Source organism: Coffea eugenioides, chromosome 5 (assembly GCF_003713205.1).
Source record: "Coffea eugenioides isolate CCC68of chromosome 5, Ceug_1.0, whole genome shotgun sequence".
Classification (NCBI taxonomy): domain Eukaryota; kingdom Viridiplantae; phylum Streptophyta; class Magnoliopsida; order Gentianales; family Rubiaceae; genus Coffea; species Coffea eugenioides.
Genome location: NC_040039.1, coordinates 43,134,530 through 43,153,704, shown reverse-complemented (window position 1 = coordinate 43,153,704; position 19,175 = coordinate 43,134,530). Strand labels below are relative to the sequence as shown.

The following is a 19,175-nucleotide window of genomic DNA, read 5'->3' as shown; positions in this document are numbered from 1 at the left end:
TCAATAGGAAGTATAAAGTAACACGTAATTTAACTTTCATTGAAACAAAAAAGCCAAAAAAGAAAATGCTTCAATAAACTTTCTTTTCACATGAGTTAGACTCAACTGGAGTTGACAGGCAACCAACACAAAACTGAACCATCAAATTGACCAGAAGAAAGGAAAGTAATACCCTACCCCCAAAGAGGCAGGAAAGCAATAATACAGGATAAAAAACTAAAAAGTCTTAAAAAAAGGTAAATTATTCATTTGATCCTTAAACTTTTAGTTTATATAAAATTAAGCCCCTTAACTATTTGTAATCAACTTTTAGCCCTCAAACTTGATAAATTGGGCGCCCGTGACCCTTTTGGCTAGTTTATCCGATTTTGCAATCGGAAAGCCAAATTATACGAATCGCGGCATGTTTTCAAGAAGGACATTTTTGTCCGCATCTTCTAAGCAAAAAGGGAACAAAATTTTCTCCTTCTATCCTACGATATTTTATTTTCATCCATAAACCCCAACCTTTTTATCGCTTTTTACATCTTCCCAAAATTGTTTTTTCTTCTCTCTCTCTCTCTCTCTCACACTCTCTCTTTCTCTCTCTCTCTCTCTTCGTCTCTCTAAATAGTCTGAATCAGCAGACCATGCCTAAGCCACAATTGAACGGAGCCTATTATGGCCTATCCATTCCACCACCAAAGCATTACCATCGCCCAGGACGCTGTGGCGGCGGCAATAGTTGCAACCCCTTCAGCTGTTGGTGCGGCTTCCTCTACAACTGCATCCTCAGCTACATCTTCCAAATCCTTTGCACCATCGTCGTCGTGTTGGGCATAATCGTTTTGGTTTTGTGGTTGATCTTCCGCGCCAACAAGGTAAAAGTTCTACGCCACCGACGTCGAGTTGACTCAGTTCGACCTGTCCAACATCAACAAACCTCTATTATGACCTGGCCTTCAACATGACCGTCCGGAACCTCAACAAGAGGATCGGGATTTACTACGATAGGATCGAGGCCAGTGCATTCTACCAAGGCCAGAGGCTTAAGAACGCGAAACTAGATCTCTTCTACCAGCCTAACAAGAACACTAGCTCCTTGCGCGCCGTGTTCCAAGCGTAGCAATTGGTGCTGCTGGGAAGCGACGAGGCTTCCAACTACAAGGACAATAAGAATTTCGGTAGCAATTGTTTCCTTTTTGTTTAGAATATGCAGACAAAAATGCTCTTCTTGAAAGCATACTGCCATTCTGTGATTTGACTTTCCGGTTGTAAAACTGGATAAACTGGCCAAAATGGTCATGGGTGCCCAATTTATCAAGTTTGAGGGCTAAAAATTGACTACAAATAGTTAAGGGGCTTAATTTTACCTAAACTAAAAGTTCAAGGGTCAAATGGATAATTTGTCGGGAAAAATTGTGGCCGGAAAAATAGCAAAAGAATAAAGAATGAAAGAAAAATCTGAACCAGAGGTCAGCCTCACCGTGCCGTCCACGTGTCGTATTTTCACTGGTGCATTTGTTTGCTTCTCCCAACAAGAAAATTCAGTACCCAAGAAAAAATTTTAAAAAATGGAAAGAAAATAAAAATAGAAAGGGAAAACCCCAACAGAAAAAGGGAAAAAATTAAAGAAAAAAAAAAGGGATAAAACCACCGTCCAATCCAATTCTACCTTTCCCCTCCAAGCTTCGTTATCCTCCCTTTCTTCTTCCCTCTACAATGGGACTTCGCCTTTTCCACTGAACCAAAAAGAAAAAGAAAAAGAAAGAGAAAGCCTATTTTTATACGATTTATACTACTTTGTAGTACATAAAAATATAGTATATCTGAACTTTGTTGTAGAAATACTTTTGGGGGGAAAAATGGCGGCTGTGAGCTCAGTCTCAACGTTTTCAGGAATAAAAAAGCAATCTTTCGATAGTTTTAAGAAAATTTCTGCTCGGAATTTGTCCTCCAATTTTGAAGCTTTTAAGTTGCGTTTAAGCTTCTTCTATGGCTTGGATTCTGTTAATATTAGTTACAGCAACAGTGAAAAGTCCCGGTGCTTTGCAGTCCATTGCATGTCTACTGCCACGGGTTAGTTCAATTTGATTGATTTTCTTTTTTCAAATTGATATTTCATTTGTTTATGTCTATTTGGAAATGTAGGAGGGTTGTAATGGAAATGGATTATCAAGCTTTAATTTTTGTATTTTTTTTAATAATTGGGTTTATGTAATCATACGAGTTTTTGATGATTACTTTTCTTAAGTTGGTTTTTTTGGTTGTAATCTTTTTATTATTTTTTTTTGAGGAAATGGTGGAATTAGTAGAAATACACTGTTTTAGCTTTTCGTTTGATTGCCACTTGGATTATAATATTTTTTTTAAAAAAATCAATATGTTGACGAACAAGCTCAAGTTGGGATGATTTAGTTCCTGCATTTGGGTACAAGTTAATATGCTGAATTTGTTGGAATATTTTGATTTTGGTCGAGTTACTGTTTTTATTCATCAGGACCAAGTATTTCTTTTTTTTTTTTGTGGTGTGTTAGTAATTTTCTAGGACCGTTAATCAAGAATCTACTCTTCCGAATTTCATGAAATTTAGCCACAATGGCATACTTTGTGGTCATGATCTGTTGATAATGATAAATTATTTGAGAATCAGATACAGCAAAGTGGTTAGAAGTCTTTGTCCCTCATCTTGAACCAACGTCCTATTCTCATGGTCTCCATTCCCCTTCCCCTTCCCAGGTTCTTCTTTCCCTACCTTTCAGATTGAAGTTTCAGTTTTTTAAGCTAATATAATTGTTAGCAACGATATTTTCTTTTTGTTTGTTATCTAGTCAATTTAGTTTGTAGTGTTTGTTGGATTGTTTCAGATGTGCCAACCGTGTCTGAGACAAAATTGAATTTCCTAAAGGCTTATAAGCGGCCAATTCCTAGTATCTACGGCACTGTATTGCAGGAGTTGCTTGTCCAACAGCACCTAATGAGGTACAAAAGGACATATAAGTATGATGCTGTCTTTGCTCTGGGTTTCGTAACTGTGTATGATCGATTAATGGAAGGCTACCCTAGCGATGAGGATCGTGAAGCAATTTTCCAGGCTTACATAAAGGCTTTAAAGGAGGAACCTGAAAAATATAGGCAAGTGTCTGTACATGAGACTCTGTGTAGTTTCACTTTGATTTGATTCTTTCATTTAATCTAGATGTGCTATATATACGATAAGGGAAAGCTACATTGAAAACGGTGGTGTTCTACTTCAGAAACTAAGCCCATAATAATGTGCTTGGTTTCTTAAGGACGTATGTACTGTATAATTATTTAATCTGGCATGGCTAACATATAAAGATAAGATAGTGTCTCCAAGACGAAGCTGTTGGTATTGTTTATGAGTTATGTGCTGTTCTGTTGTATTGGCTGATCAAGAAGAATGTAATGATTCTTTCCAAATTCCTTTTCGGACTAATGATATAACATTTGACTACTACAAGTCTTCTAACTAATTTTTAGTGAAAATTGCCAATTTGTTCAACTCTTGATCATTCTCTGGCTTAAACTCCTATTTGAAACACCATACTGCAGATCCGATGCACAAAAATTGGAAGAGTGGGCCCGCACTCAAAATGCTGGTACATTAGTTGATTTTTCATCCAGGAAAGGAGAAGTTGAAAGCATTCTAAAGGACATTGCAGAAAGAGCAGGAAGCAAGGAAGGTTTCAGTTACAGTAGATTTTTTGCTATTGGTCTCTTCCGCCTTCTTGAGTTAGCAAATGCCACGGAACCTGCCATATTGGAGAAGGTACATTTTACAATCGATGCACATCTTATGATTCTTTTCACCTTCAACTTAATTTGCAGTTTGCTAATTCTCCTCCAGTTATTTTGTAATGTTGAATCTATGATGACACACTTATTTCAAGTTACATTCAGAAAGATGAATCTGATCATTTATTAGGACTTATTCTGTTGAACGCATTTCTAGACTCTTTATTGCTCTTTGTGAAAGTCATTTTTATAGATGCACAGTCTAGTTCATGGACTTTGACTTGAGTAGGATGAGTTAGCTCCTAATGAGCATTATATAAATCTTCTGGAATCTGTGGACTATTTGATCAAGAAAACCGCCATCCAAGGTTGCTTTATTGGTCTGTTTGGCCTAGAATGGAGCACACACGTTCTTGCAGTAAAGCTGTAGCTTTTATTACAGTTGACAAATGATTATTTGATTGGTCATAGGATACATATGAAGATTGACAATCCGGTAGTGAAGTATGCTAGTTAGCACCTTGTGTATGGTTTGACAAATAGTTTAGGGAACAATAGTAAACAGCTTTCAGTGATTTACAGATGAAAAAATTCTGCAGTTGGCTGAAGAGGAGGTGTTATAGTAGTTATAACACAGTGTAAAGGAGCTGTGCCCAACGCATCTATCTAAAAATTTCTCATGTTGTTCTTCGGAAATCCATACAAGAAGGGATGATTGAATGTCAAAAGAGAAATTTAATACAATAAAATTGCATTCTTGAGTTTACATAAGAATCGCTCAACATCTTCCCATAGGCGCCAATTCTTATGGCCTGAATCATCATAATATAAAATGGAGGTCCTTTCCGTTTCCTTTTCAGGCTGTGCAATCTGTGGAAATTATTTAATTCAATATAATGTTAATCAAAACTGGTCATGCAGAATAGATAGTGATAAATTGTTCCTGGGATAGTCACTTCCACCTCATATCATATTATTCATTTTTGCCTCTAATTAGAATAATAATCTTATAAGAACAAATATTACACCGAAATCTATCGCTGCATCTCTCCTTCATTTACTTTCATCCTTCTGTTTGAGCTAATACTTCTATAAGGATGTACAGATTTGTGAGTACATATTCCTTTGGGCAAATTTTGATTTCTCATGTTCTTTAAAAATACTAAGAACTATTCTAGCAGCACCAATTTGTGTGAAGAAAGTTATAGAATTTGTTTATTGGTGCAAAGATGATTTTGTTTTTTTGGTAAACTTTCTTATATGGTCTAAGGATCAGTTTGATGATTGACAATGGTAAAAGGAGGAGAAACCACTAATTCTTAGAAACAATGTTGCTTGTTTTCAACAATCAAACCTATGTAAAGTTTGTCATAACCAAGTTACTGGGAGGTAAATAAATAATATCAGAAATAAATGATAGCTGGATCTGGTATATGCTTGGAATTGTAGAGTACAAGAAAGGCTGACATAAACTATGACTTCGTCACCGATCAATTAGACATATCTAAGCAATAGGGATTGCGTGGATTATCTTGGTGGAAATGGTTTGTGGAATTTTTTACCATATCAGAAGCACCGTCAAGTTGTATTCACATCACCAAAGTAAATCAAGAGCGTTACAATTTAGAATAATGGCTGTTGTAATTGCAAAAACAAGATGTAATACTAATGAAACCACATACCACACACACACACCCAGAGAGAGAGAGAGAGAGAGAGAGAGAGCACATGCTCCCCAAGGATGTTACACTTGTGCTCTATTTAGATTAAGTTGTAGCACATGGAACAAGAAAATTCTCCAAATATTAGCAAGTGCACACCCAAATAACAATGTAGATTTTAAGATATTAATTCCAGCTTTTTAGGATGTTAGCCAAATCAAGTTTTGCTGTGGACGTGTCTACCAGAATCATGCCAGCTGGCCAGGTTGGCGCCTAGGATGATATTCTGCTCCTCTGTGTATATTATATTGGAGTAGATCCTTATTTCAAGTGGATTTTCATGTCTTCTATTTGTTTTTCTAACAACTAAAGAATCGTCGTAGCCTTTGTAATCTTGATCGCTTATCAGAAGAAGAATCATTCACCTTCACCTGTAAGGCAAAAAATGACTTCAATACATTTTTATCTAATAATGAGTACCATGCTTCACTCTGCATCTACTGCTCATATGTTCATATGAAGTGTTGGAATGGAAGGAAGGGGCCATAAAATCAAGAGATTGCAGTTATTACAAAATTTATCCTTGTGAGACTGTCCATGGTTTTTCTTTAATTTGTTTTACCGATTTAAACTGTTGATTTCCTTCAGTAGGTTGCTATTTTATGGTCTTTGCTATGTCTATCTGTGCATCACATCAATTAGAATAGACCATCAAATCTATTTTATATATTTAACTTATCGATCGATCCTAACAAGAAGAGATAGGAATTTGGGTCTAAAGTATAGCAGGTGCCTTTATAAGGTAACAAAACCCCTACAAAACTGATCTTAGTTTTTCACCATAATATATTCAAGTTTTAGCACTGTAACGACAGAAAACCCCCTCACAGCTCCCATTTACGAAGAAGAAGGAATCAATCAGCCTACGTTTACTTTGTATCAGTCTTGATAAATTAAACTTGAACTCAAAATATCAGTCATTTTCCTAGTCAAATATCCTCTATACGCACAAGTTGCATTAACTTTTTGAAAAACACGCAAAGGTTTACATAATTCATGACACGTCACTATTGGTTTGACAGCTCTGTGCTGCATTGAACGTAAACAAGAAAAGTGTGGATCGGGATCTTGATGTTTACCGCAATTTGCTCTCTAAGCTTGTTCAAGCAAAAGAACTCTTGAAGGAGTATGTGGACAGGTTAGATCCTTCACAAGTTCAATTTATTGTACTTGTTTCTTATCTTAGGTTTTCATTGCATGTAGACGACGTCAAAAATGAGTGATGGAAATATCTCCAAAAGGACCCTGTAACTGTGTACTAAGTTGCCTCTGACCTCCCTCCCCATCTCTACCGTCTTTTCCTTTTTCTTACCTTACCTTATGTACGTCAATCTTTTTCAGAACATATTTTCCTGCCCGCTACCTGACTTGACATTCGAAGCCTAATGAAAGTCTTTCTTAGATAGTCTAATTACTATAATTGCTATTAGCGCCATTAACATCATCATCATTCTTACTATCACATATGTGTGTCTCTCACATTCCAGGGAGAAAAAGAAAAGAGAAGAGAGGGCTGAATCTCAGAAGGCAAGTGAAGCTGTTAAAAAATGTTTGGTAGAAAGCCAATATGCAGGCTTGTAATTTAAGCTTGTTTGTTGATTTTACTGTCAATGTTGTTACAGTGATCGAGGTTAACACTTCATGCTGTATTTCTCTGTAACACTTTGTAACCATGTTTTTCAAGGATGTAAGTTGCTGTTCATACTTCTAAGAGGCCTAGAAATTTAGCATTCTGGTTCATGTTACCGTTCTGCTTCTCTCTCTCTGTTGGCTCCCTCAGGTTTCTTGAATCCCTTTTCATTGTACACTATTAAACATTCCAGAAGATATTGGACAACCCTGGACATGGTTTCTTGTTGGAATATTTATATATCTACAATTTTGCAGTTCTAACTTTTACGAGTATTATGGATCCTGGTAAAGATATTACGGTGAGAGAAAGTGGATTTTAACCTTTTATTGTTGAGAAGTGGGACAGGTGAATTGAGGTAGTGCACAACCCTGATACAACGTGTGTTTTGTTTCCCCACTTTTCTCCTGGGAGTGTTTGAATATTTGATATCTAGTCACTTGACAAATATTTAGGTAAGCTTAATCCCCATATGCACTGGTAGATCATCTGGCTCATATGAAGCTCATATGTAAAGCAAAAGGACTTAATGTAACTGAGCATGATCCACATGGTCTTGTGGATAAATTTATTGATCGATCGGGTATACCTGAACATTTTCTTTATGTACCGAAACAGGTCCTAGGCTCTCAGCAATCTCAGACCGCCGGGCTTTCTGCACCTTCATCTTTACCACCAAAAGGAGAAAAAGAACATTAGAAAATAAAAATAAAAAAAAAACCATCAGCTGAGGCAGCTTTGCTTCGCAACAAACCTGCTTGCATGATTGTGGATATGAAACTTATATGACACTTAAAAAGAGGCCTTATCACTGTATAGTTTGTGTACGGATTATAAAAGTTTTGCTTCTGAACACTACTGTCAGCCTAAAGTCCAAGACAGCCAAAGTAGGATAAACAATCACCAAACCTATAATTGGCAGCCTTGCACTTTGGCGCTACCATTCAGAGTTACCAAAGCTAAATCGTTTCATCTCCATCACGAGGTCAAATTCATTAACCATGTCGGATCAAGAATCCAGAGGGCTTTGAGCTCACCATTAGGATTTTCAACGAAATAAATAAATCACGGAAAATACTTGATCACTTTTTTTTTTTTTTAAAAAAAAACATTTTTCAGCAGGTGGGGTGAGATTTAAGAAGGTTGGGGTGGGGGTGGGGGTGGTGGTGGAGGAAAGCGAGGGTATTAGAACCGAGGACTTCTAATTCTTAAGACCTTGACCGACCTTACTAGACCAAAGTCTTCTCGACACTTGATTACTTATTTACCAAAGAGAATAATACAAAATTAACTGGACGTACGATGTACAAACAGCAGAAAACAAATGCCCCGCATGCAAGATATCAAGTGACTAAATATTTGCACAGCCGTACTTCTTGAAAATATTAAGAAACAAACTATGGAAGTTTAGCAATACCTTCCACAATACTATTAATATGACTCCAATATTCTCTCGCTATATATGCAACTGAAAGTTAACCTGTGTAAACTAAAAAGCTTAATCAGTCACTGCTGCAAGTTCTAAATATTTTGCGGGTTGATAATTTCAACCCCAGTAAACATATGGCACTAAATGCATGGAAAAATAATCATTTACAGCCAATTAACTAAGATGAGAGATGTCAACCTCGTCTGGGATTTTAAATGTGTCTGCAGCACCAAACTTCCTCCATTCTTCCCCAACAGACTCTTCTTCATCACTATCTCTCTCTCCATCATCTTGACCGTGTGGAGTAGTGGGACTTGAGGGGTCATGGACGCTTCTAGATCGGCAGTCGTGGGTAGCTAATATCTTGACCTGGCGAAGATTAGATATCTCTACGACAACTCTGTCATCGTCCACAGGGAGAGGTTGCTTCCAAGGTTCCCCATCAATCCTCATGAACGTATGTTCTGCTGCACCCTTATGAAACTCAAATTTGATTCGGTGGGCCTATCAATGGGAACAAGAACCTTATCTGTCAACAAGGTTCCTTGCTGACACCATATATTTCAATGATATAAAAAAAAAATAATCATAAACCCCACCACTGTTGTTATAGAACGTTTTATCCCAGCTCCAAACAATTCACCACCCATGGAAAACATAGTAGGTAATGCTGGTGACTTTTTTTAACCTTAACATGAAAATTTGTGTCCAAAAATATCCTTTGCGCGACACCAACTTCCTTGCCAATTTGACTCTGTTTAAATAAATCTTACTACTTTCAAATCATCTTAGTAACCTGATCAAGCCTGCCTCATGGTGATTTTACTACTCATTTTCATCTTCCCTTAGAATAATAACTCCATTTTTCAGGCCTTCTCACACGACTGATGTTTTCATCCCCAAATATATATATATATATATATGACTTTATCGAAGGACTTACTAGTTACTGCAGCATATGCCAAACTGCTGCAGCCGCTATACAGACAAGTCATTGCATTTCATTTGTAGAATTTCAATGCTAGATAAGGAACAATTTGCAGTAATCCTTGTGAGCATATTCTTTGGTTTCAGTTGAAGTTTCATACGATTATTCAGGAAACTTAGACAAGGCAATAACTGCAGTTTTTATGGTTCACCTATCATAAGGAGATGGATTTCAAGTTCGATAAATATGAATGGATAGTAGGTTATACCATCTACAAGGCAAATAAGCAGAGATAACAACATGCAGACATTCTGGCTAATCCCACAGATCACTTTAAACATGAGCATGGCATGATGGGATGAAGGGACGTCACAGCAGACCTTATTAGACTAATTTTGCTCTGATTTCCTGAAGTTTATCTTAGGTGATGGTCGGTCCACAATTACAATCTCTGTTCAACTATATATACATACACTGAACACAGTATTAACAGTCTAAGGCTAGCTGGACTCTACAGACATGAAATCATGAATCCTTTTTTCTTTCATATCTTCGCATTCATATGCTTGTTAACCAACTAAAGTGAACACTTGATTTGTCAAACATTGGCTCACAAGTTTGTTACAGAGAAAATGAAACCACTCTACCTCTTCATCACAACAAATTTATACTCGTCTGATCTCCTTCACAACCAGAATGATCAAACAAAAGGTCCAAACTAATGAGCTTCTCCAAAATGTAATGATTATCTATATCCCCTGAGAACCAAAAACATCGACGAAACCTGAAGGATGAGAGTAAAGTTCCTTACCTGTGCAAGACGTCTCCCATGTCCATTTGGAGCAAACAAAACAAGCCCATGCCAAGCATCTCTAAATCCAACAACTTCAATAAATCCATCATCCACATAAGGAGGAGTCAAGTCTCTCTGAATGTCAAATTGCAGGTATGACAAAGAAACAGAACAATATACAAGTAAATAATAATTACAGTTATGAATTTTCTTGAAAAAATGAACATGGCTAAAAAGTTGTGTACTCACATCACGTCGTTTGTTCTTGTTTGGTGTTCCCCAAGGATTTAGTCCACCAGAGAAACTCGGCAAATTAAGGCATACAATTGATCTGATACTGTTTGTTTAGAAAATTACAGAACAAAAAGGGAATTACAAGAAATAAAGAATGAAAATAACAGAAAGTAATTGATCTGTGATACCTGTATGTTTAGAAAATTACAGAACAAAGGGAAATTACAAGAAATGAGGAAAGAAAATAACAGAAAGTAGTCGGTAAATTTTGGATGCAACTCTTTTCTAAGGAAAACAAGAAAAAAGTAACTTGAAAGTACAGAATTATAGAGTTTAAGGATGCATGGTCTTAGAATTAAAAGAGAAAAGATTCTAATGATTAGATATGCTCCCAATTATACTTCAGGAGAAACTAGAACATAACATCATTGGAAAAGAACATAATTTAGCAACATGCAAGATAAATCTGTCAGCAGAACACAAGAATGTGAGCAGTTTGTACAACTAAGTTAATATCCAATTCAGAGCCACTTTCCATCAAATTACCATCATTTATATTTATACAGTGTCATTGTGGTTTCAAGTTTTCATTCCAATGTAACGTTACAGTAATGGAATAGGACTACATAGAGATCGCCAGTGATTTAAAGCTAGCAGTTTGGGGACTCTGCCCCTCTAGGTATGGGTCTCTTGTTTTTTTAACTTTATTGCATCATCCAAAACAAATCTTTTTACCCATAAAGCACAACCATTATGGGGCCAACGAATTTTAGGAAAACCAGAAGAATGTATCGACACCATCATTTGCCAGACAGAATAGTGACGCACCAAACCATCAGATAACTCCAGTGCCTTAAAAAGTTGCACTAGTAGAAATCTTAAATATTCAGGAAATTTCCTTGGACAGCGTATCTAGTGGTTTGCAATTTGATCATATACTATCACTGCTTTTTCCCTCGTTCATTCATTTCTCAATTAAAATGAATCACTACTCACTTCAAAAAGAATGTTTGAAAATACCTGGGAGGGATGGTAAGGTCTTGCCAGTCACCATGTTTTTTCATGATCTTAACTTTTGCAAGTTGAGCTATGTTCCTGCAGTTTGAAATAATCATCATGACAAATAAATCATCGTCACAGGATCAGTATGAATAGTATACTAAACTATTGAACCTCATCACGAGGGATAACTGTGACAGAAGAATCTGATGACTGTAACAGAGGGAAAAATCAGAAGGGATTGTGCCCTTATCAGAAAACACCAAAACGAGTAGAGAAGCATACCAAATCAACACGCAGACAAAAAAATTTCATATGAGCAATAGGAGCAAAGAAAATATGAGGAAAGTTTCAAAATCAAGTTGTGAGAATGGCTTCAAGGACATTTTTTAGAAGATGTGGCATCCCATCAGTGCACAAAATGTTTTGCAACTCCAGTAGTTAAATATTTAAGAATTACACAAAGCGAAGAAGGATATGGAATGGGAAGTGGTGAGGTAAAAAGTATTAAAGCAGCAAGCTTCAGAATGCAGAAATTAATGTTCTTGGGAATTGTATCAGGTAGAGTTTGGAGAAACCAAAAACCCTAAAAATGGATGTTAAGAAGTAGAAATGATCAAAAGCATGTTAATTTAAAGAGGTAATAACTGATAATACGCTTATAACAATCCTAGAGCAGCAAGAGTTTGTACTAAAGAAATTGTCAACTAATATCCCCAATATACAGTTTTTTTAGTCACTCCAGTTAGAATGCATAAAAGAGCCAAATCAACAACCAAAATATTGTATTTCCTTTCCTGATTGGAGGAGAAAAATGCTTATGCCATGACCTATACAAGAAAGTTAATGAGAATTTGGAAGTTCTGAGAAGCACAACATGCATACCTTGAAGAAGGATGAACGAGTGAAGCAAAAAACCATCCTTGTGTGCATCCAAGTTTTGCATATGTACTCTAAGACAATCAGAAAAATCTATTTTACTTCAAAGTCATGGCAAAGTTATGCATATTTGTGACATTAATTCAGACAATACGAAAGCCTGTTATTAATGTTTCAATGCAAAATATCTTCATCTACTAAAATCTAGAAGAATGGACAATGACTGCTCAACTGCTAAAACAATGCTAACAGTTAAAAAATAATAATAAAACAAGTGGAATCTCCTTTCACAACCAAGCATGACTGAGAAACTAAGATCATTACATTTTCTGTTTGCACAAAAAGCCATCATAATGACAAATACTATCACAGTTCAACTGAAGATGATTCCAGAAAAACAAATCTTTACAGAGCCTAATTCTGTGGTTTTTTCTTAGCATAATATGAAGTTTAAGGTATGGGTGCTTCTAAGCTAGATGCCCATTTATCATTGCTTATATAAGATTGCTCCATTGGTCCTTTCTCCATCCATTAGCCACAACGACATGACCTTAAATGACTCGTTGTACTAGTCGTAATAACTAAGGCTAATTATGACATAGTATTCATCAGCTATTTGACATGCAGATCAAATACAAATTTTATCTGACAAGGTACTCCTACCATGTGAATTTGTTTTACCTGATTAACCAGCTGGTTTTTGAACTTTTCAGGGTGCAGCTTCCTCTCAGAATGGAATGCATACGATACTTGAGCGTCCATCCCTGTATGATGTGGTAAAGATATCAGAATTGGACCAGATAACACATAAAGCTGCTTGACTTAATGTGAAACATGAAGACTCAGATATTTTAGGCAGCCACAGCCAACCACTTATTCCCTTGTTATGTTTGCTCATGTACTATATATGGTTCATTTATTTAACTTATATGCAACTCATCCCATCAAAAAATTACCATAGGAAGGGGAAAAATGATGAATAGCTAGCAAGAAACTCAATTACACGAGGCTAGTAAATATCTTTGCAGATGAGGCTGAAACAATTCCCTAACACATTTGGAAGGAAAAGTTGGCATAAAATGGGAAGCAAAATATACTTTCATCACCCTAAACATGGTAGATGTGAGATCTAAGGATCAATTATAGTCTTAAGAAAGCAGCAGTTGCTTAAGAAATTCTACCCATAAATTCTCAAATCAGTAAAGAAAATCATCTTTTCCCATGGGGATATAATTTTTTAGCATCCACGACTTTAATTTGCATTAGCATACTGTGTTATTCTGAAGTATCTCTACATGATGGTATTAAACATTTTAACTATCCAGGACATGTATGCAGTCCCAAAATAAAACAAGAGATTACTTACTAAAGAATGGTTTAACTGATTCAAGCAGATACTTTTGTGAAACAATAAACCTATTAAGCATCTTTAGGGAACATCTTATTCCAGCACGAATCTTCTGATAAAAATTTATATCCTAAATGTGATGACTTACACTTTAACTTTACCACCTAAACATTCTACCCTGCCCAACAAGAAGTGGTTCTGAGTAAGCATGCATGCATTCCTGTTGAGCTGTTCATTGACCTGAAAAAATCTATTTTGTCATACTATACAGACACTTTAGATGGGGGGAAGGTATAACAAGTTCCAGTATCAAAATCTCAAAAATCTGGAAACAAGTTCAATAGTTCTGGTTTCTGTGACATGCGAACTCTTGGCATGACACAAAGATGCCAAAAGAAGGGATCAAGAAAAGAAGTTTGGGAAAGAATGCGTCAAGAAACAATCAAGGAGCAAGGTCCATCAGAATGAAGCATGCATAAAGGCAAAGAGATGTTAATTAACATAATAAGCAAAAGGCAAACACCTCTTATGCATGACTCAATTACACCAAAAAGCACATTAGCATTCTTGTAGGTGAATCCAAAACACCATGAGCTTTTACTAATTGACTTCAGTTCTTTAATATGTTTATCTGGTGCAACACAGTGCTTTTTCCCTGAAAGATTTGCAATGACAAGAATATTTTCCGCAACAAGCTCCTCAATTACCAGTTACTGACAGATCTTCCAAGAGAAGAAGAAAAATAAGAAACACACTTTTTTCACTAGGCCCTTCTAGATCCACATTGGTCAGCTAAGGGCAAAAAGTAGATTTTTATAAACAAGTTGATTTTGTAAACAAATTAGCTCTGACAATATCTTTTCGTTCTTGGAGCTGTGGTTATGTAGGACATGCTTTCTGGAAGAGAGTTGGCCAGATTTCAATCCTCAATCAAAGACACTACTATTTAATTATTTGGAACAACTGAAGCGAACAAAGTAGAGCTGACCAACAAGGTGGATTGAAAAGGGAATATATTGGAAAACCTCCACATAACTTACCCATGCTGAAGTAATTCCAGAATCCTCCCTGGAATGTATGGTAGCCTTCCTGAGAAACATTGAAACATTTGCGTAAGAGCAGGGGAAAGTGCTGATTTCGTAGATCGGAAAGTGTGTCCTAAGAAAGAGAAATAATGTTTTCCACAAGGTCATCGATCACAACATACATTCATACGACCTGGTTGAACAATTAAGTATCTTATCCTTCAATACATCTGGTGTTCATGTACCTAAGGTAACTTCAGTTGGTTTCCAACTAAGCATATAAAAAACTGCGCTGGATATAAGTCTTATACTCCATTCCTTGAGATGCAAAACGGGAAAAACAATGCATCTGTATAAAATGGGCTTCATGAGCCCAATTTTTCAGCTGAAACCTAAACAACCCGGTTTCCATTCCCCACAAAAAAAAAAAAGTAATACCCTTTTTCTTGGGAAGAAATATTTTAGGAATTGTTGAGTAGACTTAAGATCTTTTCTCTTGCACGATTAGTTAATTTAGTTGCACGTCATCATCATCATCTACCTGATTGATATGCAGGGAAAAAAAATAAAAATACAAAGAAGACAACAACCTGATTCATACAACTAATATAAGTGAGACAAAGCCAATATGTATCTGTTTCATAATACACGTAGATTATGTAAAAACTCTTTAAGGAAGACTGCCATACCATGTTAAGTTCATCTGATGAAGAAACTCGTTGAAATGCATGCAAAGAATGTGGCAACTCTAGGGGGGCAATAGGATCAAAGCTACCTTCAGTTGGAGCTTTCATCCTCATGAGTATATGCCAGCTGGATTTTCATCAAAGACAGTCAGATCAAAAACTAGAGATTCAGGAAACCAATATATCACGCAAACAATGAACGTGGTACTTATTTGCAAACTCAAAGAAGAATAGATGTTTGATACCAAACCTGTCTATCATCATTTCTTTTGCTTTCCTCACTTGATCCAAGAATGCAAGCACAGAGTCTTGATCTGTCCCTGGATTTTTCTTTCCCTTCAAGACAGGAAGCACAAGCAACACAGGAATTAGAAAGGACCGCGGTCTCAGTAACAGGCACCAAATTAACAGCAAGATAACTGTCTTATTGCCACAAAATGGAGGGTTAAAGTAAGTACAGTTTCACATATATAGGGGCCAAGTTAAGATCATCCACATAAATTTTTACCCATCAATGCATTAAATTTCATATTAAAGATGACAATAAGAGGAACCAAGGGACTAGAAGGGGTCCTTTCTTACCCAACCAAATGCAAATGGAAGGTTGTTTCCGGTTCCCAAGGGCACAGTAGCAATAGGTGGGGGCTTAGACAATTTAAGGTCAGAAACAACTCCAAGAAGCCAACCAGCAGTGCCATCACCACCTGCCACCTAGTATGGCCACACCAATTTGAGATATTAACCAAATTAAACTAAAAATGAATGATAAGCTGCTCTCTGCTGTAATTAGGCATGGAATGAAGATGAATTTCATACATTCTCTTTTAACTCAACTTACAATTATTTTCAATCTCTCCTCGATCTCAGGAGCAAATTCATCACCATTAAGTTTGAGTGTTTCAAGGTGGAGATATAGCCTGCGCAACACAGCATCAGGAGCCTCCCCTCCCAAGTCAAAAACCTGAAGCCATTCAGATTCCAGCCTTCACTTAGGCCAATTTTTGCTATTTTTTAAAGAGTGTAATGTGATCATTGGGCTATTTGACAGCTCCAAGCATATTTTGCAAGGTGCCAAATTACCTGATGGTTGTTTAGAAGAGAACGATAAGTAAGCAGAAGATCTCCACCAAGTTGACCCCCACTTTTGGAGTTGATAAATACGAGCACTGGGCATGAAGGTACATCTCGTAATTTCTCAGCCTCTGAACCAGGTGCAAGTATATATGCAGGAATATGGAATTCCTTCAAGAAGGAATGAGGCTCAAAATTTACATTCATCGTAGTTCTATCTGCAGTAGCTCCAATTTAGAAGATCATTCAAGACAAAGCAGCCACTTATTTTTTTCCCGAAGTTACACCAAATAGCTGCGACATATGAAGAAAACAATATCTTATTAGCTATCTCAACCAACAGAAGAATATTTGAGATAGAACAAGATAAGTGGAACAATAAACAACAGGGTTACATATTAACTAAGATAAAAAATTAATGGGGAATTTTAAACTGCTGAATGAAACAAAGTCAACTTTTATGACCATCTCCATATCAAAAAAGAAGGAAAAAGTGACAGACAGAACAGCTCATGTCTCAAGTGGAATCATCAACATTCAAATCTCATTAAAGAATATAAAATGTTGCTCAAAGCAATAAAAAGAAAGGGCCAAAAGAGGCAGCTACAAAAATTCAAGTACTCGTGAACATAAAGAGAAAATCAGAAAAAAAAAATGCACATAAAAACTCTCATGCCAGGCAAGACAAGTCACAAGATCATCTTCACTCAGGGCCTTTTGTTCTTGTCCACATGATGAGTGATTTTGTGCATGATGTCACAAAACGGCACCATTTGGCGTTGTTGTTTCCGAGAACAAGATTTCAGCAATTCAGGCTCCATGATTTCCACCTCCGTTTCGAATAAGTTTCTTTGTTCAAAGCATATATGAATGACAAAATTAAACAATTGTTATAATCTCTAAACAGGAAATTCAAACTCTGATCAGTACCAAAAACCGAAGCACTAGTCTTATTCAATCAACATAAACGCAAAATCTCAGAAGAAACAAACTGGCAAATTGACCAAGAACTACATATATTAGCTGGCTTTTTCAGCACATACACACAGAAAAGGATCCCAGAATTCCAAGAATTATTCCCGGGAATTTGATGTTCTTCTCGTGATCAACTGGATATTCAAAAATAAAAAAGAAATAAACCTATTAGGCATGCAAAAATACCAACAAAATCCAATCTTCGGCACAGTTAAAGAATTCAAGAGACCCAACAAACTGTACCTGGAAAATCAAGAATCTGATTTTCCCTGATGAATATTCAACTGGGATAATGTGCAACAGAAGCAATAGTAGTTTCAGTAACAGATGCACAAAAAAGGAATAGGATCTGAACTGAACGATTTATACAGAAATGCAGCGTCTGACATATATACACTTCATGATCCCACATATAACGTGTGACAAAAGTTGACCAATTTCCTTTTACTTACCCGCGTGGATTTAGGTAATTTCCCACAGGTTCATTGACTAAATGCCAAAACCAATTGAGGAAAATCACCAATAATGTCCTCCTTGGGAGGAAATTACATGGGTGGTTCAGTTATTTTGGCAGCTTTGCTCTGTTCTGTTTTGCTCATCTTGGAGAAGTGAAATAGTGGGTTTGGGATCTTTCACATATTGTTTGACTAATAATGATTAAAGTTTAGGAATCTGAGGAGTTTCAACTTTTAAGGCGGTTAATTAGCAAATCGGGATAATTTGAGAAACGTCCCCTCGGGTTTCTGACTATTTCACTGGTCTCCCTCTATATTTTGAAAATTGCATTAACCTCTCTTGAGATTTATTACCTTATGACATCTAGATCCAACAAATAATTAAAAAGTTATATTGGGAGAGAGAAATAATATGATTCACCATTACCCCTCATCTACTAAATTGTTTAATTAATCTAATACCTGCCCAAATATAAAAGAAAACACTAGAATTTGCTATTTATCATTAGAGTTTAAATCACATATGACGTTAAAAATAGTATATCATTCTATATATTTCACTTAATGTAAGATTCAAATTACTCTTTTCAGTCACAATTATATTATCAAACACGATCAACAAAAAATAATCAAAAATAATAATATGCAACCAAAATATTACAAGTAGCAAATTTTATAACCATAAAAATCTCAACAACTTATCGTTATATTTGACAAGAATATTTATGATGTGAAAGTTTGTTCTGTGTAAAATTTTAGTTGCAAATTTTTTGATTATTTGTTGTTGATCATGTTCGACAATGGATGTATAAGTGAAAAGAATAATTTGGATCTTATATTAAAAAAAATATAATAATATACTATTTTGTGATGCTATATATGATTTGATCCCTTATGATAAACAGCAATTTTAATATTTTTATTTAATGTGTGAGTTGGTATTAAATTAATTAAATAATGTAGCATATGAGCTGCAATGATAGAATCATGTTATCTTCTCCCTTCTAGTATCACTTCTTATTATTAGTTAGATCTAAATGTTACTAACAAAATAATAAACTTCAAGGAAGCTTAGTGTAATTTTTAAAATGTAGAGAAAAGCCAGTGAAATAATCAAAAACCTAAAGGAGGTTTCTGAAATTATCCCTAGAAAACTAAGGGACCTTAGAGTTTTAAAGCACATGATAAATTTGCAGTTGCCCGAGTAAACAGCGACGTTCCAAACTATTGAAAATTCTTTTATTTTCTTTTGGTGAATATTGAA

The 19,175-nt window shown here is 35.9% G+C and overlaps 2 protein-coding genes and 1 pseudogene across 3 annotated transcripts; 2 read left to right on the top strand and 1 right to left on the bottom strand.

Moving 5' to 3' along the window:
* The first annotated feature begins 629 nt into the window (after positions 1-629).
* LOC113771740 lies at positions 630-1,189 on the top strand (annotated as a pseudogene).
* A 429-nt stretch (positions 1,190-1,618) lies between these two features.
* LOC113770476 (protein THYLAKOID FORMATION1, chloroplastic) lies at positions 1,619-7,352 on the top strand. The gene is made up of 5 exons (XM_027314943.1): positions 1,619-2,058; positions 2,847-3,114; positions 3,556-3,772; positions 6,482-6,597; positions 6,947-7,352. Exons 1-5 carry the CDS (start codon positions 1,845-1,847, stop codon positions 7,038-7,040), a joined length of 909 nt encoding a protein of 302 aa, XP_027170744.1. The 5' UTR covers positions 1,619-1,844; the 3' UTR covers positions 7,041-7,352.
* Positions 5,383-18,090, bottom strand: LOC113770475 (diacylglycerol kinase 5). 2 transcript variants are annotated; one of them, XM_027314941.1, is made up of 16 exons: positions 17,909-18,090; positions 16,491-16,775; positions 16,249-16,371; positions 15,993-16,121; positions 15,661-15,746; positions 15,414-15,537; positions 14,740-14,788; positions 13,033-13,115; positions 12,358-12,425; positions 11,494-11,568; positions 10,489-10,576; positions 10,258-10,374; positions 8,717-9,022; positions 7,679-7,756; positions 7,413-7,496; positions 5,383-5,830 (listed from the first exon to the last, which is right to left on the bottom strand). In XM_027314941.1, exons 2-15 carry the CDS (start codon positions 16,686-16,688, stop codon positions 7,416-7,418), a joined length of 1,605 nt encoding a protein of 534 aa, XP_027170742.1. In that variant the 5' UTR covers positions 16,689-16,775; positions 17,909-18,090; the 3' UTR covers positions 5,383-5,830; positions 7,413-7,415. The 2 variants fall into 2 exon arrangements, with proteins under 2 accessions (XP_027170742.1, XP_027170743.1); XM_027314942.1 differs by lacking the exon at positions 17,909-18,090 and adding an exon at positions 17,700-17,815.
* Positions 18,091-19,175: the final 1,085 nt, after the last annotated feature.

Excerpts from the sequence above, each read along its gene's own strand:
- LOC113770476 (XM_027314943.1), top strand. The coding sequence starts at position 1,845 with ATGGCGGCTGTGAGCTCAGTCTCAACGTTTTCAGGAATAAAAAAGCAA. Across the intron at positions 3,115-3,555 it reads GAGGAACCTGAAAAATATAG|ATCCGATGCACAAAAATTGG; the intron begins GCAAGTGTCTGT and ends ACCATACTGCAG. Across the intron at positions 6,598-6,946 it reads TTGAAGGAGTATGTGGACAG|GGAGAAAAAGAAAAGAGAAG; the intron begins GTTAGATCCTTC and ends CTCACATTCCAG.
- LOC113770475 (XM_027314941.1), bottom strand. The coding sequence starts at position 16,688 with ATGAATGTAAATTTTGAGCCTCATTCCTTCTTGAAGGAATTCCATATT. Across the intron at positions 10,375-10,488 it reads ACAAGAACAAACGACGTGAT|AGAGACTTGACTCCTCCTTA; the intron begins GTGAGTACACAA and ends TTTGACATTCAG. Across the intron at positions 7,497-7,678 it reads TACATAAAGAAAATGTTCAG|GAGAAAAGTGGGGAAACAAA; the intron begins GTATACCCGATC and ends AAACACTCCCAG.